This window comes from Paroedura picta, chromosome 12 (genome assembly GCF_049243985.1).
Source record: "Paroedura picta isolate Pp20150507F chromosome 12, Ppicta_v3.0, whole genome shotgun sequence".
Lineage (NCBI taxonomy): Eukaryota > Metazoa > Chordata > Lepidosauria > Squamata > Gekkonidae > Paroedura > Paroedura picta.
This window is the reverse complement of record NC_135380.1, coordinates 34,675,033-34,699,875: the sequence shown is the minus strand read 5'-3', so window position 1 is coordinate 34,699,875 and position 24,843 is coordinate 34,675,033. Positions and strand designations below refer to the sequence as shown.

Below are 24,843 nucleotides of genomic sequence, written 5' to 3'. Positions count from 1 at the left end.
TATTCCATGTCTATATGTCCACCTGTTTCATGCACAACTTTCATGAATGGGAGACAACGGACCGATTTCCATGGGGTTAGACTAGATTGGACTACAGTCCATGGACATCTGGAGAGCCACAATTTGGCTGTCTGTGGCCCAACCACAAAGGCACTTGTCTTCTGCATTGCAAACTCAGGATCACACTATGCATTAAAAATATGGCACTAGCATTCAGTTGTTCAAACAAACTAAATTCAAAGCCTCTGTACAGGTTGAAGATATGCTTCTGATCAATCAAGCAGCAGTATTCTTATTTTTCAGATCCTTTGATTCACTTGATTATAACAACGGTGGGAGACTCTTAAGATTGGCATTGACTCTGCTCCTGTATACCAGAGGGTAGGCCTCTTCCGAGCCAAGAAGAGGTATTCCTTCTTCTCTGTCTCAGTCACACGCATAATAGGAAATGGCTCTTCCAATGCATCTTCTATGACAACATAGTCATGTGCCATCGAAATCCAAAGGCAGATTTTTCCTTCTGAATACACATGTGCACACACCCTTGTTTTGCCAGAACGGGTGGGGCTACTTGAAGAGCCAACTCGGTATAGTGATTAAGAGTGGTGGCTTCTAATCTGGAGAACTGGGTTCGATTCTGCACTTCCCCATATGCAGCCGCCGGTTGCAAGCCGGTTCTGAGAGCGGCGGGGTATAGATTGAATTATAAATAAAATAAAAATGAAAAAAATAACCTTGGGCCAGGCGCAGTTCTGTCAGAGTGCTCTCATCCCCACCTGCCTCACAGGGTGCCTGATGTGGGGAGAGGAAGGGGAGGCGATTGTAAACCGCTTTGTAACTCCTTCAGGTACTAAACAGTGGCGCACCAAAAAAGCCCAGTTCTTCTTCGGTTTCTACATCCCTGTTGCTTTGTGTCTTACTAACAAGCAGCACAGAACATGACTTAATTCACGAGCAATCGTGCAGTGCTTTTCCGGCCAGGTATTCCTTTGAATCTCTTCCACAGTTACCTCCCAGGAGCTGCAAGATTGCCCGTATAATACACAAAACCTTGCCATGAAGAAATTCAGCCGTCTTTCGGTGTGGGTTGCTGGCCTGCTGCTCGCTTCCCTCTGGGAAGGCAATTTGGCAAAATGACCTTCAGCTCCGACTTTGAAAATGGCTTTCCTATTATGTTAAGTGTGTGCAGCGGACAGGCATCCTGGAGTCCAATAGGGATGGAACCTCAGCCTCTTGGGAGGTACAAAACACTTTCCCCTCTCTTAGGCATGCTGGAGAGGGGAAAATTGCACAGGCCACATCTCCATGGTTGCTACTGGCCAGGTTGCTTACATTTGGGATTTTTTTTTAAAGCTTTCATTCCTCCCTCCCTCCCATAACAAAATCAAGTATTACTCATCCAGAAGAACACAGCTGCCTAGTTATCAAATCAGGCTGTTAATCTAATTGAAGAGGAGTTTATGGGCCTGGAAAGTAACACAGGAAGCGGTTCATTCCATCTCAAAGCATCGGTCCATTTGGTCCCATGTTAGCAGCTACGGATTACAGCCCTTCTCCAGGGTCTCAGGCAGAGAGCAGACTGCTCTAACACCTGAGATCGTAGCTGGAGATGCCAGGGACTGACCCTGCAGTCATCAGCTTTCAGCACTTGAGCTCTGCCACTGAGCCATGGCCCTCCTCCTCAAATGTGAATGGCACTCTTGGTTATCAATTGTTAGATAGCCCTTCATTTCAGAACAAGGTTGTTGTTTTTTTTTAATACAATAAACATTTCTGTTGAAGCCAAGGGCATCCATCAAGTTGACCTGCACATTTGGATACTGTAACTCCCAAGTTGTCTTCTAAAGAGAAACTTCATTTCAAACAAAGCAGGCATTGCATACCTTATGTTTGTAGAAGAGTTGTTTTCACTACCACAAGGAGTCCCCAAATGGTTTACAAACCCCTTTCTTTGCCTCTCCCCACAACAGACACCCTGTGAGGTAGAGAGACTGAGAGAGCTCTGACAGAACTGCTCTGCAAGAACAGCTCTAAGAGAACTGTGACCGACCCAAGGCCACTCAGAGGGCTGGATGTGGAGAAGGAGTGGGGAATCAAACCCAGTTCTCCAGATTAAAGTCTGCTGCACTTTAACTACTATACCACACTGACTCTCAGTTTGGAACAGTTTGGAATTCCTAAATACAAAAAACAGACAAGGCTACCCAGAGGCTCCCAGTGGTTGGAGGAAATAAATGTTATGGCTTCCCAGATCTCCCAGTTCCTTCCTCCTGCTACCCATGAGCAATGCTAAAAAGGAAAGTTTTGGAGCCCAGACTATGTAGCAGTTACTCCTTTCTACCTAAATGCCCAACTCACCAACCTGGCAGTGGGACTGGTGACTGTGAAGAATACATGCTCTGCACATGCTCAGAGGCACTATCCTCTTTCCTCTTCAAGGCAGATGTGAAGATTGTTCCCTGACCAGCCTTGCCCCCAACGAAGGCATCCGTGAAATGGTCCAGATTCAATTCAGTTTCCCAGGATTCCACTGCTTGTGGCACAGAGCATAAACGGTACAAGCAAATTCACAAGGCACATCCACACACACCACAGCTCTGTGTAACCTAGAAAAAGCAGCGGGGATGAGGATATAAAAAGGATCTTGCTTTTTTTGGTTAAGATTCCCCAGGGCTTTGGTTATGCAATGTTAGCAGAACCCTCATTTAAACAAGGGGGGGGAGAGAGACTTAAACCTTAAGACAGAAGTTGCTCCCAGTCCTTCCGCAGATGTTTCCGTCTCGCCTGCTATTAAGGGAGATTCTTGACAGGTTATTATACTTCAGGAAAACACATTTCATCAAATGCCCTTCTCAAACAAGCCCATGTGTTTTTCAATGACTGATTTCCTGGAACAATGGAGCAATTGTTTAACTCAAGACAATGGCAATCATCTCCAAGATCAATGGGTTGGAAAGAGGAAAGGCTCTTTCTTATTCTGCTCCTTTGTTGCTCCAGAATGTCTACATGTCTCATTTCAGTCCTCTCTCTTGCATTTTATCTAAGAGTATTTCGCAAATTAATTCCTGCATAGGCATGGTTGCAGTTCACAGCTTTAATTCCTTCCTTTTGGTCCCACCCCAGCCCATAATATGGATGCACATTGATAAAACACTGTACAAGAGCGATCTTGATGCGTTCATGCATATGACCCCATGCAGATTCTTATTATGTTTGAAAGCAGTGCTTGAGCACAGATTCTCCTGAGCACGGGAGAAACATGCCAAGAGAATCTTGAGTCAGCTTCCATGTAACTATGTCATGACTGCAGGTTTTATCAGTTTGTGTGTGTGCACAGTTTCAGAAGATGGAAAGGGAAAAGGAAAACAGAGAAGCAGATTTTGGTGGTATTATTATTACTGGACAAAAAAATTATCATTTGAATTATGTAAAGTTGCAAATAATATGCTGTACATTGATTGTGCCCTGGCCTGGATTGCCCAGGCTAGAACAATCTCATCAGATCTCAGAAGCTAAGCATGGTTGGTCCTGACTGGTATTTGGATGGGAGACTCCCCAAGGAATACCAGGGCCAGGACATATTATTATTATTATTATTATTATTATTATTATTATTATTATTATTATTATTATTATTATTATTATTATTATTATTATTATTATTATTATTATTATTATTATTATATTTATTGCCCGTCATTCCCAGTGGACCCAGTGGATTAGTCTGAATAAAACCCCATTAAAATCCCCATTAAAACCCCAGACATCACAGTCGAAATGAACAATGTAAAAGAGAAGAACGGCAGAAAAAAATATTAAAAAATGATCCAAAAAGGCCCTGGCCCTGGCCCTGGCCCTGGTCGAGGCCAGGTGACCTTCTCTGGGGCCGGGGATGACATAGAGGCAGGCCATGGCAAAACATGTCTCTTGCCTTGAACATCCTACAGGGTCACCTGTGCTTTGAAGGTACTTTCCACCCCATACGGACTGGAAATTTCTAATTAAATAGAATTTTAAATATATACGCATACACACATACACATAAGTAATGCTAATGGAGCAAAAATACCCAGCAAGGAATTGAACGCTACATGCAAAGTAGTCTACACTAAATTCAGAAATTAAAGCACAATTTCCTAATGAAGAGAGAAGAGCTGGGGGTTTTGTATCCCAGTTTTACTATCCGAAGGAGTCTCAAAGTAGCTTACAAACGCCATTCCCTCCGTCTCCCTACAACACTCACGCTGTGAGGTAGGTGAGGCTGAGAGAGCTCTGAGAGAACCGTGACTGGCCCCAGATCACCCTGGTGGCTATATGTGGAGCAGTGGGGAATCAAACATGGTTCTTCAGATTAGAGGCTCTCTCTCTTAAACACTATACCATGCTGACTCTCCTGCCTCAGTTACACTCTGGAAACAAGACCGGGGCCGATTCCTCACAAGTAGGATAATGAACCATCAATGTGCTTTTGTACGAAAATCTACTTCTAAAGTGCATTGAAAGTGCATTAACCATTGTGTGCAGAATGGGGCCTGGTCATTTGCAGCAGTGAAATGTGGAAGCATCCTTAGCCGCTCTGAGTTCTCATAGGGTAAATGACGTGGTCTAATTTAGTGATCTCCAACCTGTGGGCCACGGACCACATGTGGTCCTTCGACTAATTGGAGGTGGGCCCCGAAGAACGCCTTCTCCACCCCCGGCCCTTTACTTCATCCCCCCCAGCCCTTTACAACACACTTGATTGTTGTGGCGTCTCTGTATCTTATTTTGAAGTGATGTTTAAACATTACCATAGCAATCAGAGAGCGTTAGGGCAGTGGTTGAGAGTAGAGAACTACCCCCCCCCCACTGGGCCTCAGTAAAAGGCGTTGAGTGGTCCCTGGTGAGTGTTCCCTGGTGTTCAGTGGTCCCCGGTGATAAAAAGGTTGGGGACCACTGGTCTAATTGACTGGCTCAACAAAATGCTTCAGTCAGACGGCTTTACCCTTTCCGCTACAATCTTCACGTGCTGTGCCAAAAACAACCAAATACTCTGATTGGAGTAAATGGCATAAAGCTATCTCTTCATTTTGCATCTGGTAATAATTGGCAGGGTCTGCACTAGTAGCTTTATTCCCACCCTCACACACACACTGCTCCCAACAGAGATTCTCAGGGTGCACAATTTGGTATCCAAAACCAATTCCTGCCCTATCTCAAGGCAAGCGTGGAAGACAGCCAGGCATCACTACAGAAAGAGACAATTAAAAACATAAGAAGGGCAGAACACATAATATATGACTGATGTTATTATAGCATGCCTTTCTAGAGCCGTAAAAGAGGAGGGGGAAATAAAAGGCATGCGCATTCCTCAGACGTTTGATATATGGGGTCCATTTTAGTTGAATCAGGCTGGAGCCGCACTGCCGCAATATTCATCGCAATCACTCTGGGAGGTAGGCGAGGCTTTTTAAATAGTCATTTGGAGAGATTCATAGACACCGCCGGCATTTGAACCCAGGACCACTGGCCGAGCCCAGCAGTCTCAGCCCAGCCACACAGCCTGACTAATATGCTCACTTACCAAATGCTTTTGATCAGGAAGCATCCTTTGCAAGATGAAAAGAGAAGCTTTAATCATCGCTCTTGTGCCATCCCCAAAGTAAAATTGGTCTTCTGCAGACCCATCACTCTTGTAGAGTCAAAGCAAGTCAAAATTGCAACGGCATTGAAATGACTCAGCCAAAATCTGAGCCGATCTGAGCTCTGTCTCAACATACGTTCCAAGTCGGACAAATCCAAGCAAATTATTCAAGGCAGGCATCAAAGGAAATAAAAAGTTGCTTGGGTGTTTGTATGAGTGTACAATTTTGTAAAGGGGAAGATGGGAGGGGGCGGGTTGAAAAAATAATAATTTTTCTCCCCTGCCCCACAGAATTTTTCAGTATCTACGTCAGGTATCTGATGAAGTGTGCCTGCACACGAAAGTTTATGCCATGAAGAAAACATTGTTGGTCTTAAAAGGTGCCAATGGACTCAGGCTTTATTCTGCTGCTTCAGACCACACACAGGGGCCCACCTGAGACCTGGATCTATCTTCATAGGATGCAGAAGAAAGAGATACAGAAGTAATTTTTAACAACATTTTTAAAAGGCAAGAATGATTGTTAAGAACTCTGCACTACATCCCATATTCTTCATTCCGCACCCCTATGCCTCTACAGAATCGTGGCATATGCAGAGCCCAGGTTACCAGATACAATGGCTATGTGGCACCTCCATGTCCAGAGGCAGTATACCTTTGTATAGTGCAGCAGTTTTCAACTTGGGAGTCGGGACGCCCTTTCACAGGGGTTGCGGCAGGGCAAGCAGCTTGGCTGGGGTGGGGTGGAGTGCCACTGTTGCCACTCTTCCTGAAGGCCCCCACCAATTTATATACAATTTATAACCAACTGATATACAATCATGAACAAAGGATCTTCACGCCATTGGTCGGTTTCGGTTTAATCTCTGTGAAAGAACACTTGCATAATTTGTTGGTTGGGGGTCTCCACAACATGAGGAACTGTATTAAAGGGTCACGGCATTAGGAAGGTTGAGAGCCACTGCTCTAGTGGTTCCTAGGGCAGACACCAGGAGCTGGCTTGCAGGCTTCATGTCCTACTTGGACTTCAGGATTGGGAGCGAGTTCCAAAGAGTTCATCTCCAAAAGATGCTTACCTAATGCTGGAGAGCCTGCGTAGTGGAGTCTAATTTGGAGAACTGGGTTTGCAGCTTTGTGACTTGGGGTTAGTCACAGTTCTCTTACAGCTGTTTTTGCAGACCATTTCCCTCAAAGCTCTCTCTCTCTCCACCTACCTCCTAGGGTGTCTGTTGTGGTGAGAGGAAGGGAAAGGTGTTGTAAGCTGCTTTGGGACGCCTTCCAGTGGTGAAAAGTGGGGTATTAAAAAACAGCATTTTCTTCTAATAATTGGGAATATCTCACCAGCTTTTGGAATGCAGTAGCCAGCAGATTGTGGGAAGGCTGTGTCTCCCAGCTGAAAGGAGAGTAGCAACACAACAGTCCAAAGATATTGTGAATTCAGAGACAACCTGAGTCACAAGTTCTGCTGTCTGCTGGCTTGAGCATCTCATGTGTACCTGGCTTCTTTAGGGACAGATGTCTTGAACAAACTTAGTGGATAGGCTACCTGCTGCAGGAATATCTATTTGCTGTTGATGTGTTCTGTTAATTTAGTTGTAAATATGACAGAGGTCAGCAAGACAGTCTGGGAACATCTAATCAACCATGGTGAGAAAGAGAAGGCCAGACCACATGAACCTTTGGACTGATTCAGCAGGGTTCTTATAAATCTCTTAGGATTCCGTACTTTGGGCAGCGTGGTATAATGGTTACAGGTTATACTGTGGGAGCCCCAGGTTCAAATCCCCATTTAGGGATGCCAGTCTCCAGGTGGGACCTGGCGATCCCCTGGAATTATAGCTCATCTTCAGACTAAAGAGCTCAGTTCCCTTGGAGAAAATGGGTGCTTTGGAGGGGGGACTCCATGACATTATGCCATGACTCTGAGGTCCTTCCCTGCTCCCAATCCTGCCCACTCCTGACTCCACCCCCCAAAGCCTCCAGGTATTTCTCAACCCAGAGCTGGCAACTCTATTTCCATTCTGCCATGGCAATTCTCTGGGTTCCCTTTGGGCCAGGTCATGTACACTTAGCTTAGACTCCCTTACAGGGTTGTTGTGAGGATAAATTAGGGGGAGAGAAGAATGATGAAGCCACCTTGGGTTATAAAGGTAGGGCATACATGAAGTAAGTAAATAAATCAAACTCTACATCTTCCTGGTCCAAGCCCAACTATACCCTGCTCCAAACAGGGCTTTGGATCTGAAGATATGCCAGCAGAAACAAAACCCCACCATTCCTCCCTACACTAAAAAACTGTACAAGCACATCGTACCAGCCTTCATGTCAGAAATGCCCCCCACCCAAGTTCTTGTCACTCAAGTTCTTGCCACTGTACAGCTGTGAATACGGAGAAAATGGAATCACTGCATTCTGTCTCCAACGCACCAATCACTTCTCAGACCTTTCGAGTTGTCACCGTTTTACACAGACTCATGCCAGAAATGTGCAAAAAAACATATTGTTTCCTTGATTGGCTTGAAAGAAAGAGGGAGAGAGAGAGAGAGAGAGAGAGAGAGAGAGAGAGGGAGGGAGGGAGGGAGGGAGGGAGGGAGGGAGGGAGGAAGGAAGGAAGAAAGAAAGAAAGAAAGAAAGAAAGAAAGAAAGAAAGAAAGAAAGAAAGAAAGAAAGAAAGAAAGAAAGAAAGAAAGAAAGAAAGAAAGAAAGAAAGAAAGAAAGAAAGAAAGAAAGATCGGTGGATCGATGGATCGATAGTGGAGAACTATTGTATTTAGCCGGATTGGGCACTGCTGTAAAGCCACAGCCAGCAAACTGTCAATTCCGTGTCTCCTGAAAATACCAGCCTCAATTCTTCCAGTTATTGGTGGAGTAAGATTCATTTAAAGCAGCCCATGAAATATCAAAACATTTTTTTTTTATTGAGGAGAGATGGAGAGTTTATTATGAAAGCAGGAGACAAATTTAGAGAAGCAATTTAAAATAGTATATAGATATATAGTAAATGTATTACAATGCAAAAGCAGGTTGAGAACAAAATATGAATGTAAATTTATAAAAAAAATAAATTTTGAATAATATTTTTAATTTTTAATTCTTTTTAGATAGATAGACAGACAGACAGATGTTATAGTTATCATGTAAAAGTGATGAACTGTGTAACATTCTATGTAGCTATGATGAAAATTAACAATATAGTGGTATAATAGAATAGTTATAATGTTTCAAAGTTGAAATGTCTGAAGTAAGGATTATTGAAAAGATTATGTTGAGGAGGATGCTGCGGAGAAATGAACACACATTTGTTTGTTCTATATGTACTGCAATGTATAATAACTTGAAGAATATGACTTGTTATATAACCCCATTTGTATTTTTGCATCCCTTTTATATTTGTTTTCCTTACAGATTGCTATCGTAATTAAGATTGGCTGCCTCTAATATGGAGAACCAAGTTTGATTTCCCGCTCCTGCCCAACCAGCTGGGTGACCTTGGACAAGACTCAGTTCTCTCAGAGCTCTTTCAGCCTCACTTACTTCACAGGGTGTCTGTTGTGAGGAAGGGAAGACGACTGTAAGCCACTTTGAGACACATGAAGCCTCTTGGGTGATCTTGGGTCACTCACAGTTCTCTCAGATCTCTCTCAGCCTCATCTACATCACAGGGTGTATGTGGTGGGGAGGGGAAGAAAATATTATACTAAGCCACTTTGAGACTCCTTCAGGTAGTAAAAAGCGGGGTACAAAACCCAGCTCTTCTTCTTAATTTTTTAAAGCCAGCTTTTAGTCGAAGACTCTCTGAAGCATCGAGCAGGGCAAAAAAAGGAAAAGGCCTCTTGCAAGCAATATTGGTTTGGGAGTCCTGCTCCTTCCTCCTTTCTCCATCCCATTTAGCATCACTGTTTCCCTTCTCGGGCCAAATAATAAGGTCATGGAGCTGCCAGTTCTGGTGGCTGTGACTGGGCCTGTCATTATGAGGAACCTGGAGGGTAATCAAGGGCTCAGGCCAAAGGACCTTCTGGACCCTTAATGGCTTGGAATCTCTCTCCAGACGTTCAAATGGGATGCCCCCCCCCAAAAGCAAAGGGGAGGGACAGCAAGATAGCTGGGTGTATTTATATTTAGGCAAAGACAGGATGGGGGAGAGCTGAGAGTCATCCAAAAGGTCAACTGCATTTCATGTAATTGTACAAGGATGAGAAGTCCCATGATGGAGGGACCAGGACTCAAGCAGATCTTTGCCAGTCCTGATGCCCAAATTAACCAGAGGCTCCTAAGTAACCAGCATGCTGAAGTTCTAAAGTAGGCCCTTTTGGCAGGGTTAATTCCAGTTCATAACCAGGGCCAATCCTAAAGAAACAGCAAATGAATTGGGTTTGGAAATCTGGGCCTTCACTGCCACTACAACAAAACTGTGGAAATAAATGTAGGGAAGAAGCAGTGGGTGGGGATATATGTTACATGACCCATTGCTTCCCCCAGGAGACCTCCACAGCTGGTTTGGATCAAAAGAAGAAGAGTTGGCTTTTATACCCCCACTTTTCACTACCCGAAGGAGTCTCAAAGCAGCTTGCAAACACCTTGCCTTCCTCTCTGCACTACTTGAAATAGGTGGGCCTGAGAGAGCTCTGGAAGAACTGAGGCTGGCCCAAGGTCACCCAGCTGGCTGCATGTGGAGGAGTGGGGAATCACAACACCAAGCTGGCTCTGGGGAGGAGAAAGTAGGTTCAAATCTCCTTTTAAGCAAGGAAGCAAACCAGGTAATCTCAACTTAACCCCCCCCCCCCACACACACACACACACAAGGTTGTTATGAGGGTAAAACAGGAAGGAAGAACCAGGTATGTCACCTGGAGCTCCATGGAAGAAAGGTGGAATAAAATATAGACTCACTGCAGCAAGCACACGTAAGGGGAAATGATAAAGACTGAAAACTGCCCACACCTTTGTAACAGTTTCTTCCTTCACCCCTTGGAAGGGGATTCAGAGGAGGCCCAGTTCCCATGCCCTGTCAAGTGAGTTGCCTCCCACAGACCCATTTCTTGGAACATGCTCATTGTGCATTGTGTGTATGTTTGTGTGTGTGAGTGATTGCATGCAGGGAAACTGAAGAACACCCCCTTTGGCAATAGATTACGGCAAGTGTAATAATTATGACATGCACGCATCACACCACAGAGCAATTGCCGAGTTATTACTGTTTGCTTTAACTGACTTCTTTCTAGAACTCATTTGCAGCTAAGCAACTGTATGCTCTCAATTTGGTGTGTGTGTGTGTGTGGTTTTTTTTTTTTTGGCAGCTACGATTACACCCAGCACCTTAATAAATCATCGCCAGTTAAAGTGGGGGAGAGAAAGGAGGGCCAGAAAAATATAGCTCCAACCCCCCTCCCCAAGCAATTTTTGAATTTAAAGAAAAAAAAGAGTATTTATCTCTTCACACACAATCTTGTCAAAAAGGTTTGTTTACAGTTGCTCTTCCAGGAACAGGAACCAACCAGTAGAATTGAAGCAAAGTCTTTGTTTCTTAATTAAATATTAACCTATCATAGAATGTAAACCACAAGGGATATTTCAGAGGCACATAAATTTCCAAATCGCCATAAGGGAAGTTACAGGAGTCCAGCAACCGCCCACACCTCCCCCCAGCAGGACTCCCCCCAAAGTATAATTTGGTAATTTCTGCCATCCAGTTGACTCAGCTTTGTGTTCAACCACATTCAATAACTACAACCTGCAATGGGGGGGGGGGTGATTTGGATCTCCCCTCACACACACCACCAGAAGCCTGACAGGATACAGTTAATAAAGAGGCAGAAACTGGAGCAGGGAGCTGTGAAGACACCCAGAACCACAGAACACCCATGAAGTGCTAGCTGGATTTCTGTAGGTTCTAGAGTCAGGCTGGATCTTAGGGAATAACCTGCAGAGGAATGAGGGTGAAATCTGTAAAAGAGAGAAATGCAGCCAGCTCAAAGCATCTCATAAAGAGAACAGGGAAAGGGTAGCATCTGAACCCAAGTCTTGCTAGGTGCCTTTTCCTCCCAGCTAGTGGCTGCCATGGCTGGTGGTTGTCAGAAGGCAAAGAGGAAGCCATCAGAAAACTCCTCCACCAGGCCTGGTCAACAAGCTCGATTTATGAAACACACTCTTATTTGCTCAAGCCGCCATTCCCTTTCCGGTTTTTATCTCCTTTCATGCAAATAGTGGTGCTGAGACCAGCAATATACCCAGAACATTACTCGACAGCGATTCGTGTACCATATCGTAAATAAAATGAGCACCTGGAAAGAACACGGCACCCTGCAGGATAAATGGACTAATTTCTGGAGAGAGCTTTGGACCCTCGTGGGACAGAACCAAGGCAATCCGCAGCAATGTGAACATTTTCAGAGGGGAAGCTTAAAAACAGATTTTCTCTATCTCTTTTCCCTGTAATCTGTAATCCACAGCACATCGGCAAGAATGAGTTCTGGATTGTGAATAGCCTCCCCGTCTACTTCCTCATGCAAAAAATAAAGAAATGTTTCCCACACATAGCACCATGAGAGGGAATCTTAAAGCGTGCCTTAAGCTCGGTGCGCACAAAATCCTTCCAGGGCAAAATGGCACCAAGAGAGAACCCCCTGGCACCCTCTCAGGTCAAGAGAAGCACTTAAGAGAACTCTTCGTCTCATGGACAGCATAATAAAGCCGCGGGGCAGCTAGGAGGGCAAACCTCTGTCCGCGGCTCAGTAAGGACTGCTGCCGAAAACATGAACGGGTCACTGCGGAGCGAGCGACAAGGATCAGCACCTCGGACAGCGCCACACAGTCCAGAGGCGCTCGGCGCGCAACCAAGGGAGAAGGAGCAGGAGCGCCCGGCGCGCAGTGGAAGAGGCAAAGATCAGCACCCCGGAGAGCAACCCAGGCGCCTCCCGCACGCCGCCGTTCCCTCGCCTGGGGCGACGGCAACCTTCCGACCGACGCCTCCGTTGCCCGCTTTCCAGGCAGCCCCGCGCTCCTGGCGCGCCCGCACCCTCGCCCTTGGCCCGCCCTGCGCCTCCACACGCCCGCTTACCTGTCGTCGTTTTGGAAGCTCTGATCTCCCAAGAGCAAGTCCCGGAAGCGGTAGCGAGGCGGCAAGGGGAGCACCTCCGTGTCCAGCTCGTTCATCGTCAAGGAGGAAATGTCCAGGATGACCCCGCTCTTGCTGCCGCTGCCTCCCCCTCCTCCGCAGCCGCCCGGGGACGACTTGAGCCTGCGAGGGAGAGAGGGGTGAAGGAGATGGGTGGACGGAGCCAGGCTGGAGGTTGGCCGCCTCTTCCCTTGCCCTGCCTGCCGGACGGAACCCTCTGCCGAGGAGACCATCCGCTGCCTGAGGCTCAAGGCGCCTCCTCTGCAGGAGGGCACTGCTGCCGCCCGCGCCTCTCCAGTTTAGGGTTTCTCTCCGGCTGGGCAAAGCGCCGTGTGCGCGTGTGGCAGAACGAGCCAGACGTCCCACGATTAGGACCTCCCCAGCCCTCCCCCACGCCCCATCGTTCAATCTCTCCTCCCCTTCTCAGGAGCAGGGGAACTCACCAGCCCCCTTGGCGCCGGCTGGGGGACAGGCTCGGCTCCTCTGTCCCAGCACCCAGTCCCTCCAGACTGGCAGGTGAATGAGTGGCAGCAGAGGGAGGGCAGTTTGGCAGGATTTCTGTGTGTGTGTGTGTGTGTGTGTGTGTGATGGGGTGTGCCTGTGCCTGTGCAACTGAGCTTGTGTGCATGCCAGTGAGGGAGAGAGAAGTGAAGGGTAAGAAAGGGCTTAGGCTGACCTGCCTTGCAGGAAGCAAGAGGGAGTGTGGACAGAAGACACCACAACACTGGTTTTGCATGGGGGGTGTGTGTGTTTAATATCCCCCTCCCCCCCAAAAGAAACACCTCAATCAGCAAAATGAGGAGGGGGGAGAGGAGCAAATCAGGTCTGAAGTTGTTGTTTAAAAAACTCCAGCAAACCCAAAAGGCCATCCAGTCAGCATTTCGGTTCAGGGAAACCTGAAGGAGCTGCAACTGGAAAACAGGGTCGCAGTCAGAAAACCAGACCGGGACCAGCAACCCATACTAGGCTTTCTATACTAGGTTTGGAAATTCCTGGAGATCTTGGGGTGGGATCTTGGGGTTGAATGCTATAAACTCTGCCTTCCAAAGCAGACATTTAGTCCAAGAGAACTGACCTCTGGAGACTGGAAATCAGTTATAATACTAGGTGAGCTCCAGGCCACACCTGGAGGTTGGCAGCCTTGTTTTACTCATCACAGAGGAGAGTGTTCCAGGTTTTGTTAACACTGTCCAGGTACTCCATAGTCAGCATGATGAGTCAGATCTTTAATCTCCTGCTTCCTCCAAAGAACTCAGGGCAGCACATAACAACTAATTTCTCATTTCTAATTTCTACTCCCTGGACAAGACTGTGAGGCTGAGAGGGGCAGTCACACCCTCCCCCCTCCCCATGGTTGAGTGTGGATTTGAAGCCAGGCCTCTCACATTAACCCCATTGGCCGTCATGAAGAGGGATATACACTCTTTAATCATTGATATGCATTAAAAGGTCCTTCGATAAGGGGAGGGAGGATGATCTAAAGGGGTCACTGAATTGCACAAGAGACCAAAGACCAAAGCAGAAATGGCACCAAAAGCTACTCTCCTTCTCCTTCTTCTTTTCACACTCAGGCACAAGATATCCCAAAATAGATGCAAGCATGCAACTCTGTGAGGAGCCGTCGGGTCAAAAATTAAAGCAACAGGATTGACATGTACAGGGTTGGACTACACCTACCGTTGAATCAACCACAGAGCAAACAACTCAGCTGCAGACTGAATCCTCAGCAAATGACCCTGGGACATGGGCAATGCAGGCTGACCACCAGGCGGTTTCTACTCCAAACAAAATTGGCCTGGGTCCTGGTGCAAAATGGTACTAGTCTGGGGTTGGCCCATATTAACAGGATCTGGGTTTGGCCACAGGGGTTAACATATTGAATATATATTCAACGATGTCATCGTCAAGACTCTAAAACCTTTCTAGATGAACAGACTGTAGATTCAGCAAAGCTGCTCAACATTTAGCAGAAATGCCTGGCTTTTCAGTCTACCCTGAATGGATGGAAGCACAGAAGTTAGCCCAGAGCCTAGATAATTGTGAAGGGCAGCCATATGTTATGATGTGAGAGGACCTATGAAGCTGCCTTCTTACAACTTAGGCTGTTGGTCCACCTTGGTGAGTGGTGCCAACTCCCCAACCTTCTCTGGCAGCGAAAGGTCATACCCAAAACCAGAGTTCCCTGAACTGGAGATGCTGGGGCCTTCTGCTTCTTAAACGTATGCTCTACCAAAGGTTTTGAAGCAGCACAGCACGTAGAACACATGGAATCCCAATAATACTAGGTGCAGAATGGAATCCTTCTTGACCAAGGACAGCAGTCAAGGTTTCACTGGGAGAAAGGACATCTGTTGGGCTGCCAGGTTCCAGTGAATTGCTTGAAGGATGCAGTTTTAGTTGCTCAAGATAGCAAGGGAGCTTGCCAAGAGCCAGAAAAGGTCAATAAATCTTTCAAAAACTGCCTTTCCCAAGTTGGTTGTGAAGGAAGGGGCACCCGGCATTTCTGCTGAGTGGTGCATTGAGAAGCCCAAAGGAAGATGGTCCTGAGGACTTCTGACTTCAGCATTTTTTGCATCTGTGCCAGTTGTTTAATTTGATTCCTACCTGGGGCAAGATCCGATGAACTCCTTCTAGAAACAATCTTGCATGCTTCCGTCCCTGTGCCAAAACTCTTCCTCCAAATCCGCTTGCTGAAAACCAGTCCCCTCTTTGACCTTTGTACAAAGATCTTCCAAAGATAATCTGTGCATTTATTAGCCATGCCACTTATTCTCCCTCCCCAATGGAAAATGGGATACTGTGGCCACATTAAAGCATTTAACAGATTTAATTGTGAGAAGCTGACGTTGTTTACAGCCCTCCTTCAGGTACAGGAGGCAACAGACCTAGTGAAGCTACCCTTCACCTGAATCAGACCCTTGTTCCATCACAGTGAGTTGTGTCTACTCTGAGTCAAAGCAGCTCTCCAGGGTCTCAAGCAGCCATTGAACCTATTCCCAATCCCCGCTACCTGGCACTTTCAAGTGGAGCTGCTGAGAATTGAACCTGGGATCTTTGGCAGGCAAAACAGAAGATTATCTTCAGCTGGCTGATCTATTTACAAATGGGCCTGGAACCATTGGAGGGGGTCAAGAGGCAACAAAATTGAAGAGACCACATCTGTGACATTTCCCTGCAAAACTCAGGAGTGTGCAAGATGAGCACAAGTGGATGAACATTCGTTGCTCATTTTTGGATGCTTTCGGTGGGACCCTGAGAGACTCATGATTATAGTTCTCCTTCCTCACCAAAAAGAGCTGATTAAGTGAGGGCGGGGGTGATAGGCTTTTTCCAGAGGTCCAACATATGTTGGCAAGCAGAAGCCCAACTGTTTCAGGAAGAACAGCAGCCAAGAAGGATCAGGGTTGGTCACAATAAGTGCTGACATCTCAGTTGCCTCCACATGGGGCTTTCCCCTTGCTATGAACACAGAAAGCCCCCAGTTTAAGCAGAGGCATTCCCAAAACTTCATGGTCATTCTGGCTATGTGTTAACCTGTGATCTGGTTCCACATGACGACTGAGGGGTGGCTGCTGGTGGATGTTCCCCCCACAGGCAGTACAAGGAAGGAGGAGAGCTAAGTGCTGCATTCAAAATGGCAGAGCAAAGCTCCTCTTTCCCCCTCCTTTGGGACCCTTTAAAGCAGGGGTAGTCAACCTGTGGTCCTCCAGATGTTCATGGGCTACAATTCCCAGGAGCCCCTGCCAGCATTTGCTGGCAGGGGCTCATGGGAATTGTAGTCCATGAACATCTGGAGGACCACAGGTTGACTACCCCTGCTTTAAAGGGCTTATTTTTCTTTTCCAAGCTTAACCAAGCTACAGCTTTCCCAAGGAGTTAGCTGAGGGAGGGGGGGACTGTGCTCCAGGCTAGGGAAGGAGTTGGCACATTCCCAACCATGTTTGTGTTTTTGCACAGATGTGACAGCAGAGGAAGCTGGGTGGGGTGGGAGGCATCAGCAGCAGTGCAGGGCTGGGGCATTTCCATGCCATTCCAGGCCACTCCCACCCCACTTCCTGCTGCTTTGCCATGGCATGTTTCCCTGTCCATGTGTGGAAGCAGCTCATTCGTCTCCTCCTATTCTCCCAAGGTGGGGACTTTGATATAAGCTGCTTTGGGGGACTGCCCCTTGCAGAGTAACTGGTGAACGTTTCAGCCAGCTGAGTGAGACCTGAGTTGAGCATATAGTTTCCTCCTTTGATACAGGGATTTAAGTCCAGGGTAGAGCCAAAGGGTTCATGGTGGTCTTTTGTTATCCACTCCTTGCCAGGCAAAGCACCCCCTGGCTCCTCCCCCTCAAGGCTTAGTGTGTATCACGTGACCAACTAGTTCCTTCTTGCAGGTGTTACTAATTGAGCCTTGCAGCCTCCAGTTTCTTAACATTTCCAAAGCCAAAATGCAGAATGGGCTAATTGGCTTTAAGTGAGATGGGAGGGGAAGGATTAGGGATCCTGATGTAATCTTCCAGAGGCTTCTACTGGGAACACATTCTTATTGGCTCGCTATTTTTATTTATTTTATTATTATACTTATAGGCTGCTGCTCCTGACCTATCATCACCTGACCCAGGTGGGCCAAAAACTATAACTGGCCTAAGAATTTGGAGATGAGAGGCTAACATGAAGTCCTAGGACTAAAGAGCTACACCTATGAACTGCAGGCAGCAACATACAGAATGTTTGAACTGAGGCCTGTGATTTCATGACTGTAAGATTGTGCTGACACAATTCATCATTGTGTTATTGTTACGCTACTATTTCTTCTTTTCTGAGCTGCTTGATTTTAGTGACCCGTGTTGCTTATGGATCAACTAATATTCTGGCATTTATTCTAGCAAACTTTACACATATATTTTGCAAATCCCTGTTTCTTGTGCACACTTGCTCTGGGAAACTATGGGATTCATGTTTGCACTCCTTCATGCTCCTTGATCTCAGCCTGTGGTCCTGAATAAAGGCAAGCCAGAGGATACAGGATCAGCCCAAGGCATGATAATACAATGTTGTCTCTCCGATTAAACTGTATTTTGTGTGTGTGTGTGTTTATTCTGCAAGATGCCTGGACTTCACTACACTGTGTGGGATAAATCAAAGAGAAATGTTTCACCAGTGAAAAAAATTAAAAATATTAGAGGAATAAAAATAATCTAAGCTTTTTAGAAAAAGTAATAGTCATAGCTATGGTTTGCAGTACTGAAATTTCCTGTCTGGCTCCCGTGTTTTATTATTCCCCCAAGATTCCAAACCCTGTAACACTAACTCCAACTGTCAGAAGTTAAACTCTGTGAATTAAAATTTGACTAATGTTTCACTATATGTTGGCCCATTTTTTCCAGGGAATGCATCAGAACAGCCCTGCTGGATCACACCAATAGCTTATGAACATGTTGACTTGTCTCATACTGCAGGAGACAGGAGACCCTGGAAAAGCATGGTATGGAGCTTAGAGAGATGGAATCCCCCTCCCCCACACTAATCAAACAGTGACTCATGCAGAGAAGCAACAAGCAGCCCTCATACATTCAGAGGAAATCCCTTGGAAAGAGGCAAACCTCCACCATGGAGGCAAACCATAGAGATATTCCAGATTTGGGCTTTAACAACGGTTATGAGTACAGGGACCACTGAACCAGTGCTTTCTACCCCTGGCAAGCATTATCTTTCTAGATTCTCATGAATGTTACCTGCACTCTTTATGCATTATGGAATGCACAGGCTGGGTCTGGGTGCCCACTTGTAGTGAACAGGTCCAGAAGCAGTATATCCTAGTAGCATGTGCTATGGGCCCTGTGGTGCTTTGTGGTTATTTTTAAGTCGATTTCTTTTTTATGCTAAGGAAGTTTAAGTTCAGGATAATTTGAGTAAATGTTTTCAGCAAAGTGAATGTCAGTTGCTTCGAAAGTTCCAACTACTCCAGAGAAGGGTTCCCTGCTGTCACTTGTGTAGCACAAATAACAGCGCCAGTTGTGCTCTGCTAAGGGCCCACAAATCCTTAAATAAATCCAGGTCCAGTATGGAGTAGTGGTGAAGAGCAGCAGACTCTAATGTGGAAAGCCAGGCTTGATTCCCCACCCCTCCTCCACATGCAGCCAGCTGGGTGACCTTTGGCCAGACACAGTCTTGTTAGAGCTGTTCTCACAGAGCAGTTCTGTCAGAGCTCTCTCAACCTCACCTACCTCACAGGGTGTATATTGTGGGGAGAGGAAAGGAGGGAGATTGTAAGCCACTTTGAGACTCCTTTGGGTAGTGAAAAGCAGAGTATAAAACCCAGCTCTTCTTCTTCCAGCACTATGGGCCTCGCAAATCCTTAAACTGGCCTTCTGGGTGACCTGGGGCCAGTTACAGTTCTCTCAGAGCTCTCTCAGACTCACCTATCTCACAGGGTGTCTGTTGCGGGGAGAGGAAGGAAGGGCGATTGAAAGCTGCTTTGAGACTCCTTCGGGTAGAGAAAAATGAGGTATAAACACCAATTCTTCTCTTCAAAAGAGAACGTGGGGATCTGAACTGAACTCCTCATCTGACGCTCTAACCTCTACCTACTGCTTCTCTAGGTATGGCCGCTTTAGGACTTTGTGTTTCCCTCTCAATAGAGCAACGCAGCTCCCTGCAAACTCTGCCTTTGAATGCCACAGCCACTGCATCCAAAAATACACGGGGGGGGGGGGCGAAAGAGTCAGGCGATCTGCTCCCCAGCACTCCAAGCCAGCCACCATGTCTCCCGAGCAGACACTAACCTCATCAGCTTTTGAGCGAGGTCATCTCTTCGGGAATAACGTCTCGCCATCATCTTGGGCACAAGCATGTTGGTGCTGAGGCTTGGCATTGTTCTCCAGACAAAACCCCGTTTCAAATCAACCCCCGCGGGGGAAACCCCACTGTCAGCATCTTTGCCCTACACGGGGAGAGACTCCTTCCCTGTTTGCATGCACAGGGGCGTCTCTTCCCAAAGAATTCACCCTGTTGAACGAAGAATAGTCTCTCCCGGCTCTTTCTCATTCAGGAAAAAATCCTTCGCAGACCCAGAGTCCGTCTCTGTAGCAGCAGCATGGCTCGCAGCCCTCGACAAAGAAGCAGATCGCATCAGCCGCGCAACGAGAAGCAGCATAGGGGTAGATCCAGCAGCCGGCCTACACAGGCACGAACACCGGAGTCTGACAGCCGCCTCTCTCCGCGGGAGGCTCCCTGGTCCTTCTTCGCAGCCACCTGTGGCTGACTGACGAGGCGGAAGAGCTTGCCGTTCCCTGGAGGGGAGCCAAAAACCCATCCCTTCTCGAAGCATCAGCTAGTCGTCCTCCCCCACGACATACTCCTGCGACCGCCTGCATGTGCTGGTTGCAACTTCATATGTTAGATTTCAGCTGCATGAGGAAGGTACAGCATTTTGCCGTGGGACAAGAGGAGCGCTGTGGCTCTGGGTCAGAGCACATGCTTTGCATCCCAGCGGTCCCAAATGCACTCCCTGGCATCTCCGGTTACCATCATCTCTGCCGGCAGAGATTTTCCCCTGCTCCAGACATTGAGGCTCTGCCGCCAGGCAACACGGAGCGAAGATGGGCCTGCAGACTGAGTCATTGGAAGGCAGCAGTGTGTGTTCCCAGGGAGCCCTGCTGAATCACACCACAACCACCATCTCGTCCAACCCCTTTCCCCCCTAGTAAGCCATCCCAATGCTCCCTGGAAGTCCAGAAGCTGGGAAGCAGCTCTGGAAATCTGATATACTGCCTCTGAACACAGAGGTTCCATTTAGCTGTCAGGGCTAAGAACCAGAGTTTTACATAGACTGAGATTTTGCACAGGCAGAAACTAAGAATGATGTTCAGCCTGGAGAAGAGGAGATTGAGAGGGAACATGATTGTTTTCTTTAAGTATCTGAAAGGTTGTCATTTAGAAAAGGGCAGGGAAAGGTTCCTGTTGGCAGCAGAGGGCAGGACCTGCAGTAATGGCTTTTAATGACATGTAGAACAATATTGGCTAGATATCAGGGGGGAAAGTTCTCGGAGTAGTTCAGCGGTGGAATTGGCTGCCTAAGGAGGTGGTGAGCTCCTCCTCACTGGCAGTTTTCCAGCAGCAGCTAAACAGATACTGATCCTGGATGCTTTAGGCTGATCCTGCACTGAGCAGGGGGTTGGACTAGATGGCCTGCGGGACCCCTCCTCTCTCTAGGATTCTAGGATTCTATGACCAAAGATACACAATTTGACTCTTTAACAATGCTGGCTGTTTGTGTGTGTGTGTGTGTTTTAAAGCAAGTTACGGCTGCTTGAAAGAACATCCACTGAAATCTCAGAAAACTTAATCAAACCCGGAATGACTGATTTTATATGTAAATGTAGATCTCACAAGAGCAAATGTGCCCAGATGGCATAAAAGATGCAGGTTGCAGAATTCAGCCAAACCTGTGCCCTTTTTGTTTTTTTAAGGTAAACCCAGCCTTGACAACATGCTGACCCCAGAAAAGAGAATTTCTGTTGGAAGTGATCAGAAACACCTGAAATGGAGTGGAGGCAAACTGAGGGAAGATTGCCCAGCCTCAATAATCCCATTAATTTTCATAATTAAACATTTATTCAGAGTTTTCAGGATTTCACTCATTATTCTTACAACAGCCCTGTGAGGCAGGTCACCTTTGCCACCATCCCCACAGAAAGCCACAAAGGACTAGTCTAAGGCCATGCACTGGAAGCCAACAGAACTGAATCAAGGTTCTTTCACAGGATTCTCTTGGCTCGGGGCCAGGCAATACCATGTGACCCACTCCAGCCTATTGCTGTGAATCAGCTTGGCCCACCAGCTCTCTGGCCTTGATTAGAAGTGTGAGTCCCCTCAGGTTGTCCAGGGAACAGGCTGAAAAGCCTAAGGCACAATATGATGTCAATAACTCTCAGAGCAAAGCTGTTTCCATCCTGACTCCTTGGCCTAGGCATTTCACATTTAGGCTCTGCCGTTCGGGGTTGCCAGCTCTGGGTGGGGAAATGCCTGGGGACTTTGGGGGTGGGGCCAAGAGTGGGCATGGAGGGACCTCAGTGCAGTCTAATGCTATGGAGTCCACCCTCCAAAGCAGCCCTTTTCTCCAGGGGAACTGATCTCTGTCCCCTGGCAATGAGCTGAAAGACAGGGGGATCCCCAGGTCTCACCTGGGGACTGGCATCCCTACCATTGCCTGAGCCACAAGGTGCCACACACTGCTGGTGGGGCCTGGGGATCCCCCATTATTGCAAATAATCTCTAGAACGGAGATCAGTTCCCTGGGAGAAACTGTCTGCTATGGCATTACTGACAAGCTGAATCCTCATTTATCTGCCTCTTTAATCAACGGGGGCTCCGTTTTATCCCCATAACCCACTGGTTGTGACTGACCACATTGAAAGAAGGGGTCAAGAGATCCCTAAAGAAGAAGGCCTCCCTTGGCCCAAAAGACTTACTGCCCTGGGGCGTGTGTGTGTGTGTGTGGAAAAGCAACACAAGTTCTTGAGCAAGGCGCTTGATCACGGGAGAACTATGCAGCTTTAGACCCCTGTAGAAGGGATAGATGTCCTCCTCCTCCAGTCCTGCCCACCAGCTAAGCTCCGCCTTCCATACCCTGCTCTTTGTGTCTCCACCTTCTGATGGAAAACAAAGGCAGAGACTTTTCAGTGGTGGCACCTTGCCTGTGGAATGGCCTCCCCCATAAGGTTTGCCCAGTCCCTGCTTTACTGTCCTGTTGGTGCCAGGCCAAAACATCTTCCTTTCCCTAGGCTTTGAATCCAAGAATCCCATATTTTTTGTGGCTATATTTATGTCTTGCTGTTCTAGCCCAGGGCAGCTTTATGGATGGTTTTGGGCCTTGGGGGAGCTGCTTGTTTGTTTTATAGTCTGTTTTTTCAGATTGCGGATTTTTATGGCTTTTCTTGTTGTGCCCCACAAGCTATTTTCTAAATAAATCCATGCAGGGTCAAGTTATGCTGCCGCAGCCCCAGTAACCAAACTAAGCCTGTCTTGTCTGCGCCCAGAAGCAAAGCAGGCCAGCCCTGGATCGTACCTGGAAGGGTGGGGGGGGGGTTCCCTGTGGATGAAGGCAATGGCAAGCCCCCTCTGCTCACCTCTTGCCTTGAAAGCCTCCTGAGATGGAACTTCAGGGGTTGCCATGAGTTGGGTGTGACTTGAAGGCCCATTTTGCCAGTCTGGGAGAAAATGACTGGTCCAAAGTGTTGAAACATGCAAGATTGGCAATTTGCGTAACTGAGCAGAATATAAAGGGTGTCCTGCAGGGGGCATCAGAGGAGATGCATATTTAGCATAGATAGGATAGCAACTTCCTCATGATTTTCAAATTATCTCCTCCAGGGTCCTGACTGGCTCGACAGGAGACTGCATTTTGAGCACTCTTCCTCCCGGCTTGCCCCTGGAACAGCTAAACAAAAGAAGAATGGCTACAGCTAGCTAGCTGATTTGGTCTCTTCTCTCCTCTTTCTGTACATGGTTGTTCTTCTTCTGAATTAAAGCTGTGTGTTATCTTTAAACATCCTGGTGCTTCGCCTCTGTGCATATGCAGATTCTGCTAACCCAAGGTCAGCCAGTGAGCATCATGTCAAGGGAGGATTTGAATTCAGGCCTTCCCAAGCCAAGTCCAGTTCTCTGACCACTACCGTACACGGCTGTCTCCCTTCAAATGCTGCAGGAGGTCTCAGCCTCCAAACCCACTGGGTGCTCAAGCCCTGACTGAAGCTGAAAACAAGGCTTTCAAATAAAGAATTGGAAAAACCACTCTCCCTCCGTTTCTTTTGCAGCCCTGATCTAATTTGTGTGGTATTATGGAAATAACTCACTGTGTGCAAACGTGGGGGATTTTGCCATCACAAATTGGCTGGCAAATGGATGGAGAAACAAGGGGTGGGGAAGAGATGCAGCCACCCGCCTGCCTCCAGAGTGGCATTTCCTCATCTATAAAACATTTTTAATGATAATTTCTGCATATTAGCCTGATAAAGCAACGGCTTGCATATTACGGGGAAGGAACTGGGAAGAAACACAGGTGGGCTGAGAGGAGCCCAAACCTCCTCTTAGAAAGGTCAGAGGAATTGGGCAGGCACACCGTCGGAAGCGAGAATGAAATATTTAAGAGACAGTCATGGTTGCTTGGGATGAAAAGCGACATATAATCACTCAGGGCAATAGCGAGTATGATTTTCATCAAGCAGCTCATCTCCCAGGGAAGACTGCCTGACCACGAGGGCTGGCAGGGAAATATTAAAATGGGACACCCACCACTGGCATCATCCCAGGAAGAAGTTTTAGGCATGAATTCACCCCAGAATTAGTCATTCATCAGCGCTTCCCTGGAACCCTGTTTTTCATGTATGACATATGGCGCCTATCACCTGCCCATCCACAAACGCAGAGCCCAGCTGGTACACTCAGCTCAATGGCTACAGCATCCCTGAATGCTCACAAACATCCCAATTTCTGAAGATGAAGTGTCCTCAGTGGCAAAATGTTGGTGAACTGTTCAGCGGCTGGGAGGGAAGTGACAAACTGGGTCCTTATTTTTCCACGGGAGGAAGACTACCATCTAAAGAGGGCTAAAGGGAGGGGGAGACACTATGCGTCAAGGCAAGGCTGTCTGAATGAACGTTTGAATGCAGGAGGCTGGGGGATGCTAAATCAATGTTTTTGACTTTCATGGAAGAAGAGCTGGGTTTTTATAACCTTCTTTTAACTACCCAAGAAATTCCCAAGGTGGCTTACAAACACCTTTCCCTTCCTCTCCCCACAACAGACACCCTGTGAGATAGGTGAAGTTGAGAAACTTCTAACAGAACTGCTCTGCAAGAGGAGCTCTAAGAGAACTGTGACTACACAAGCTGGCTGAAAGTTGAGAAGTTGGGAATCAAACCCAGCTCTCCAGATCAGAGGCTGCTACTCTTAATAACTGCACCACACTGGTAAGAGAACACTAAGAAGCAGAGGTTACAGGGGTAGTCAAACTGTGGCCCTCCAGATGTCCATGGACTACAATTCCCATGAGCCCCTGCCAGCGAATGTGAATGCTACCAGGGGCTCATGGGAATTGTAGTCCATGGACATCTGGA

General features: G+C 47.2%; 1 protein-coding gene across 5 annotated transcripts in view; it reads right to left on the bottom strand.

The window, feature by feature from the left end:
• The window catches only part of KCNT1 (potassium sodium-activated channel subfamily T member 1), a 205,474-nt gene that overhangs the window by 165,454 nt on the left and 15,177 nt on the right, over positions 1–24,843 (bottom strand). For 4 of the 5 annotated variants that reach the window (XM_077305300.1, XM_077305302.1, XM_077305301.1 and 1 more), the window contains exon 2: positions 12,681–12,860. In XM_077305300.1, coding sequence (XP_077161415.1) covers positions 12,681–12,860 — 180 coding nt within the window. Of the gene's footprint in view, positions 1–12,680; positions 12,861–19,509; positions 19,976–24,843 lie in introns of those variants that run through there. The other variant, XM_077305303.1, reaches the window with a different exon arrangement.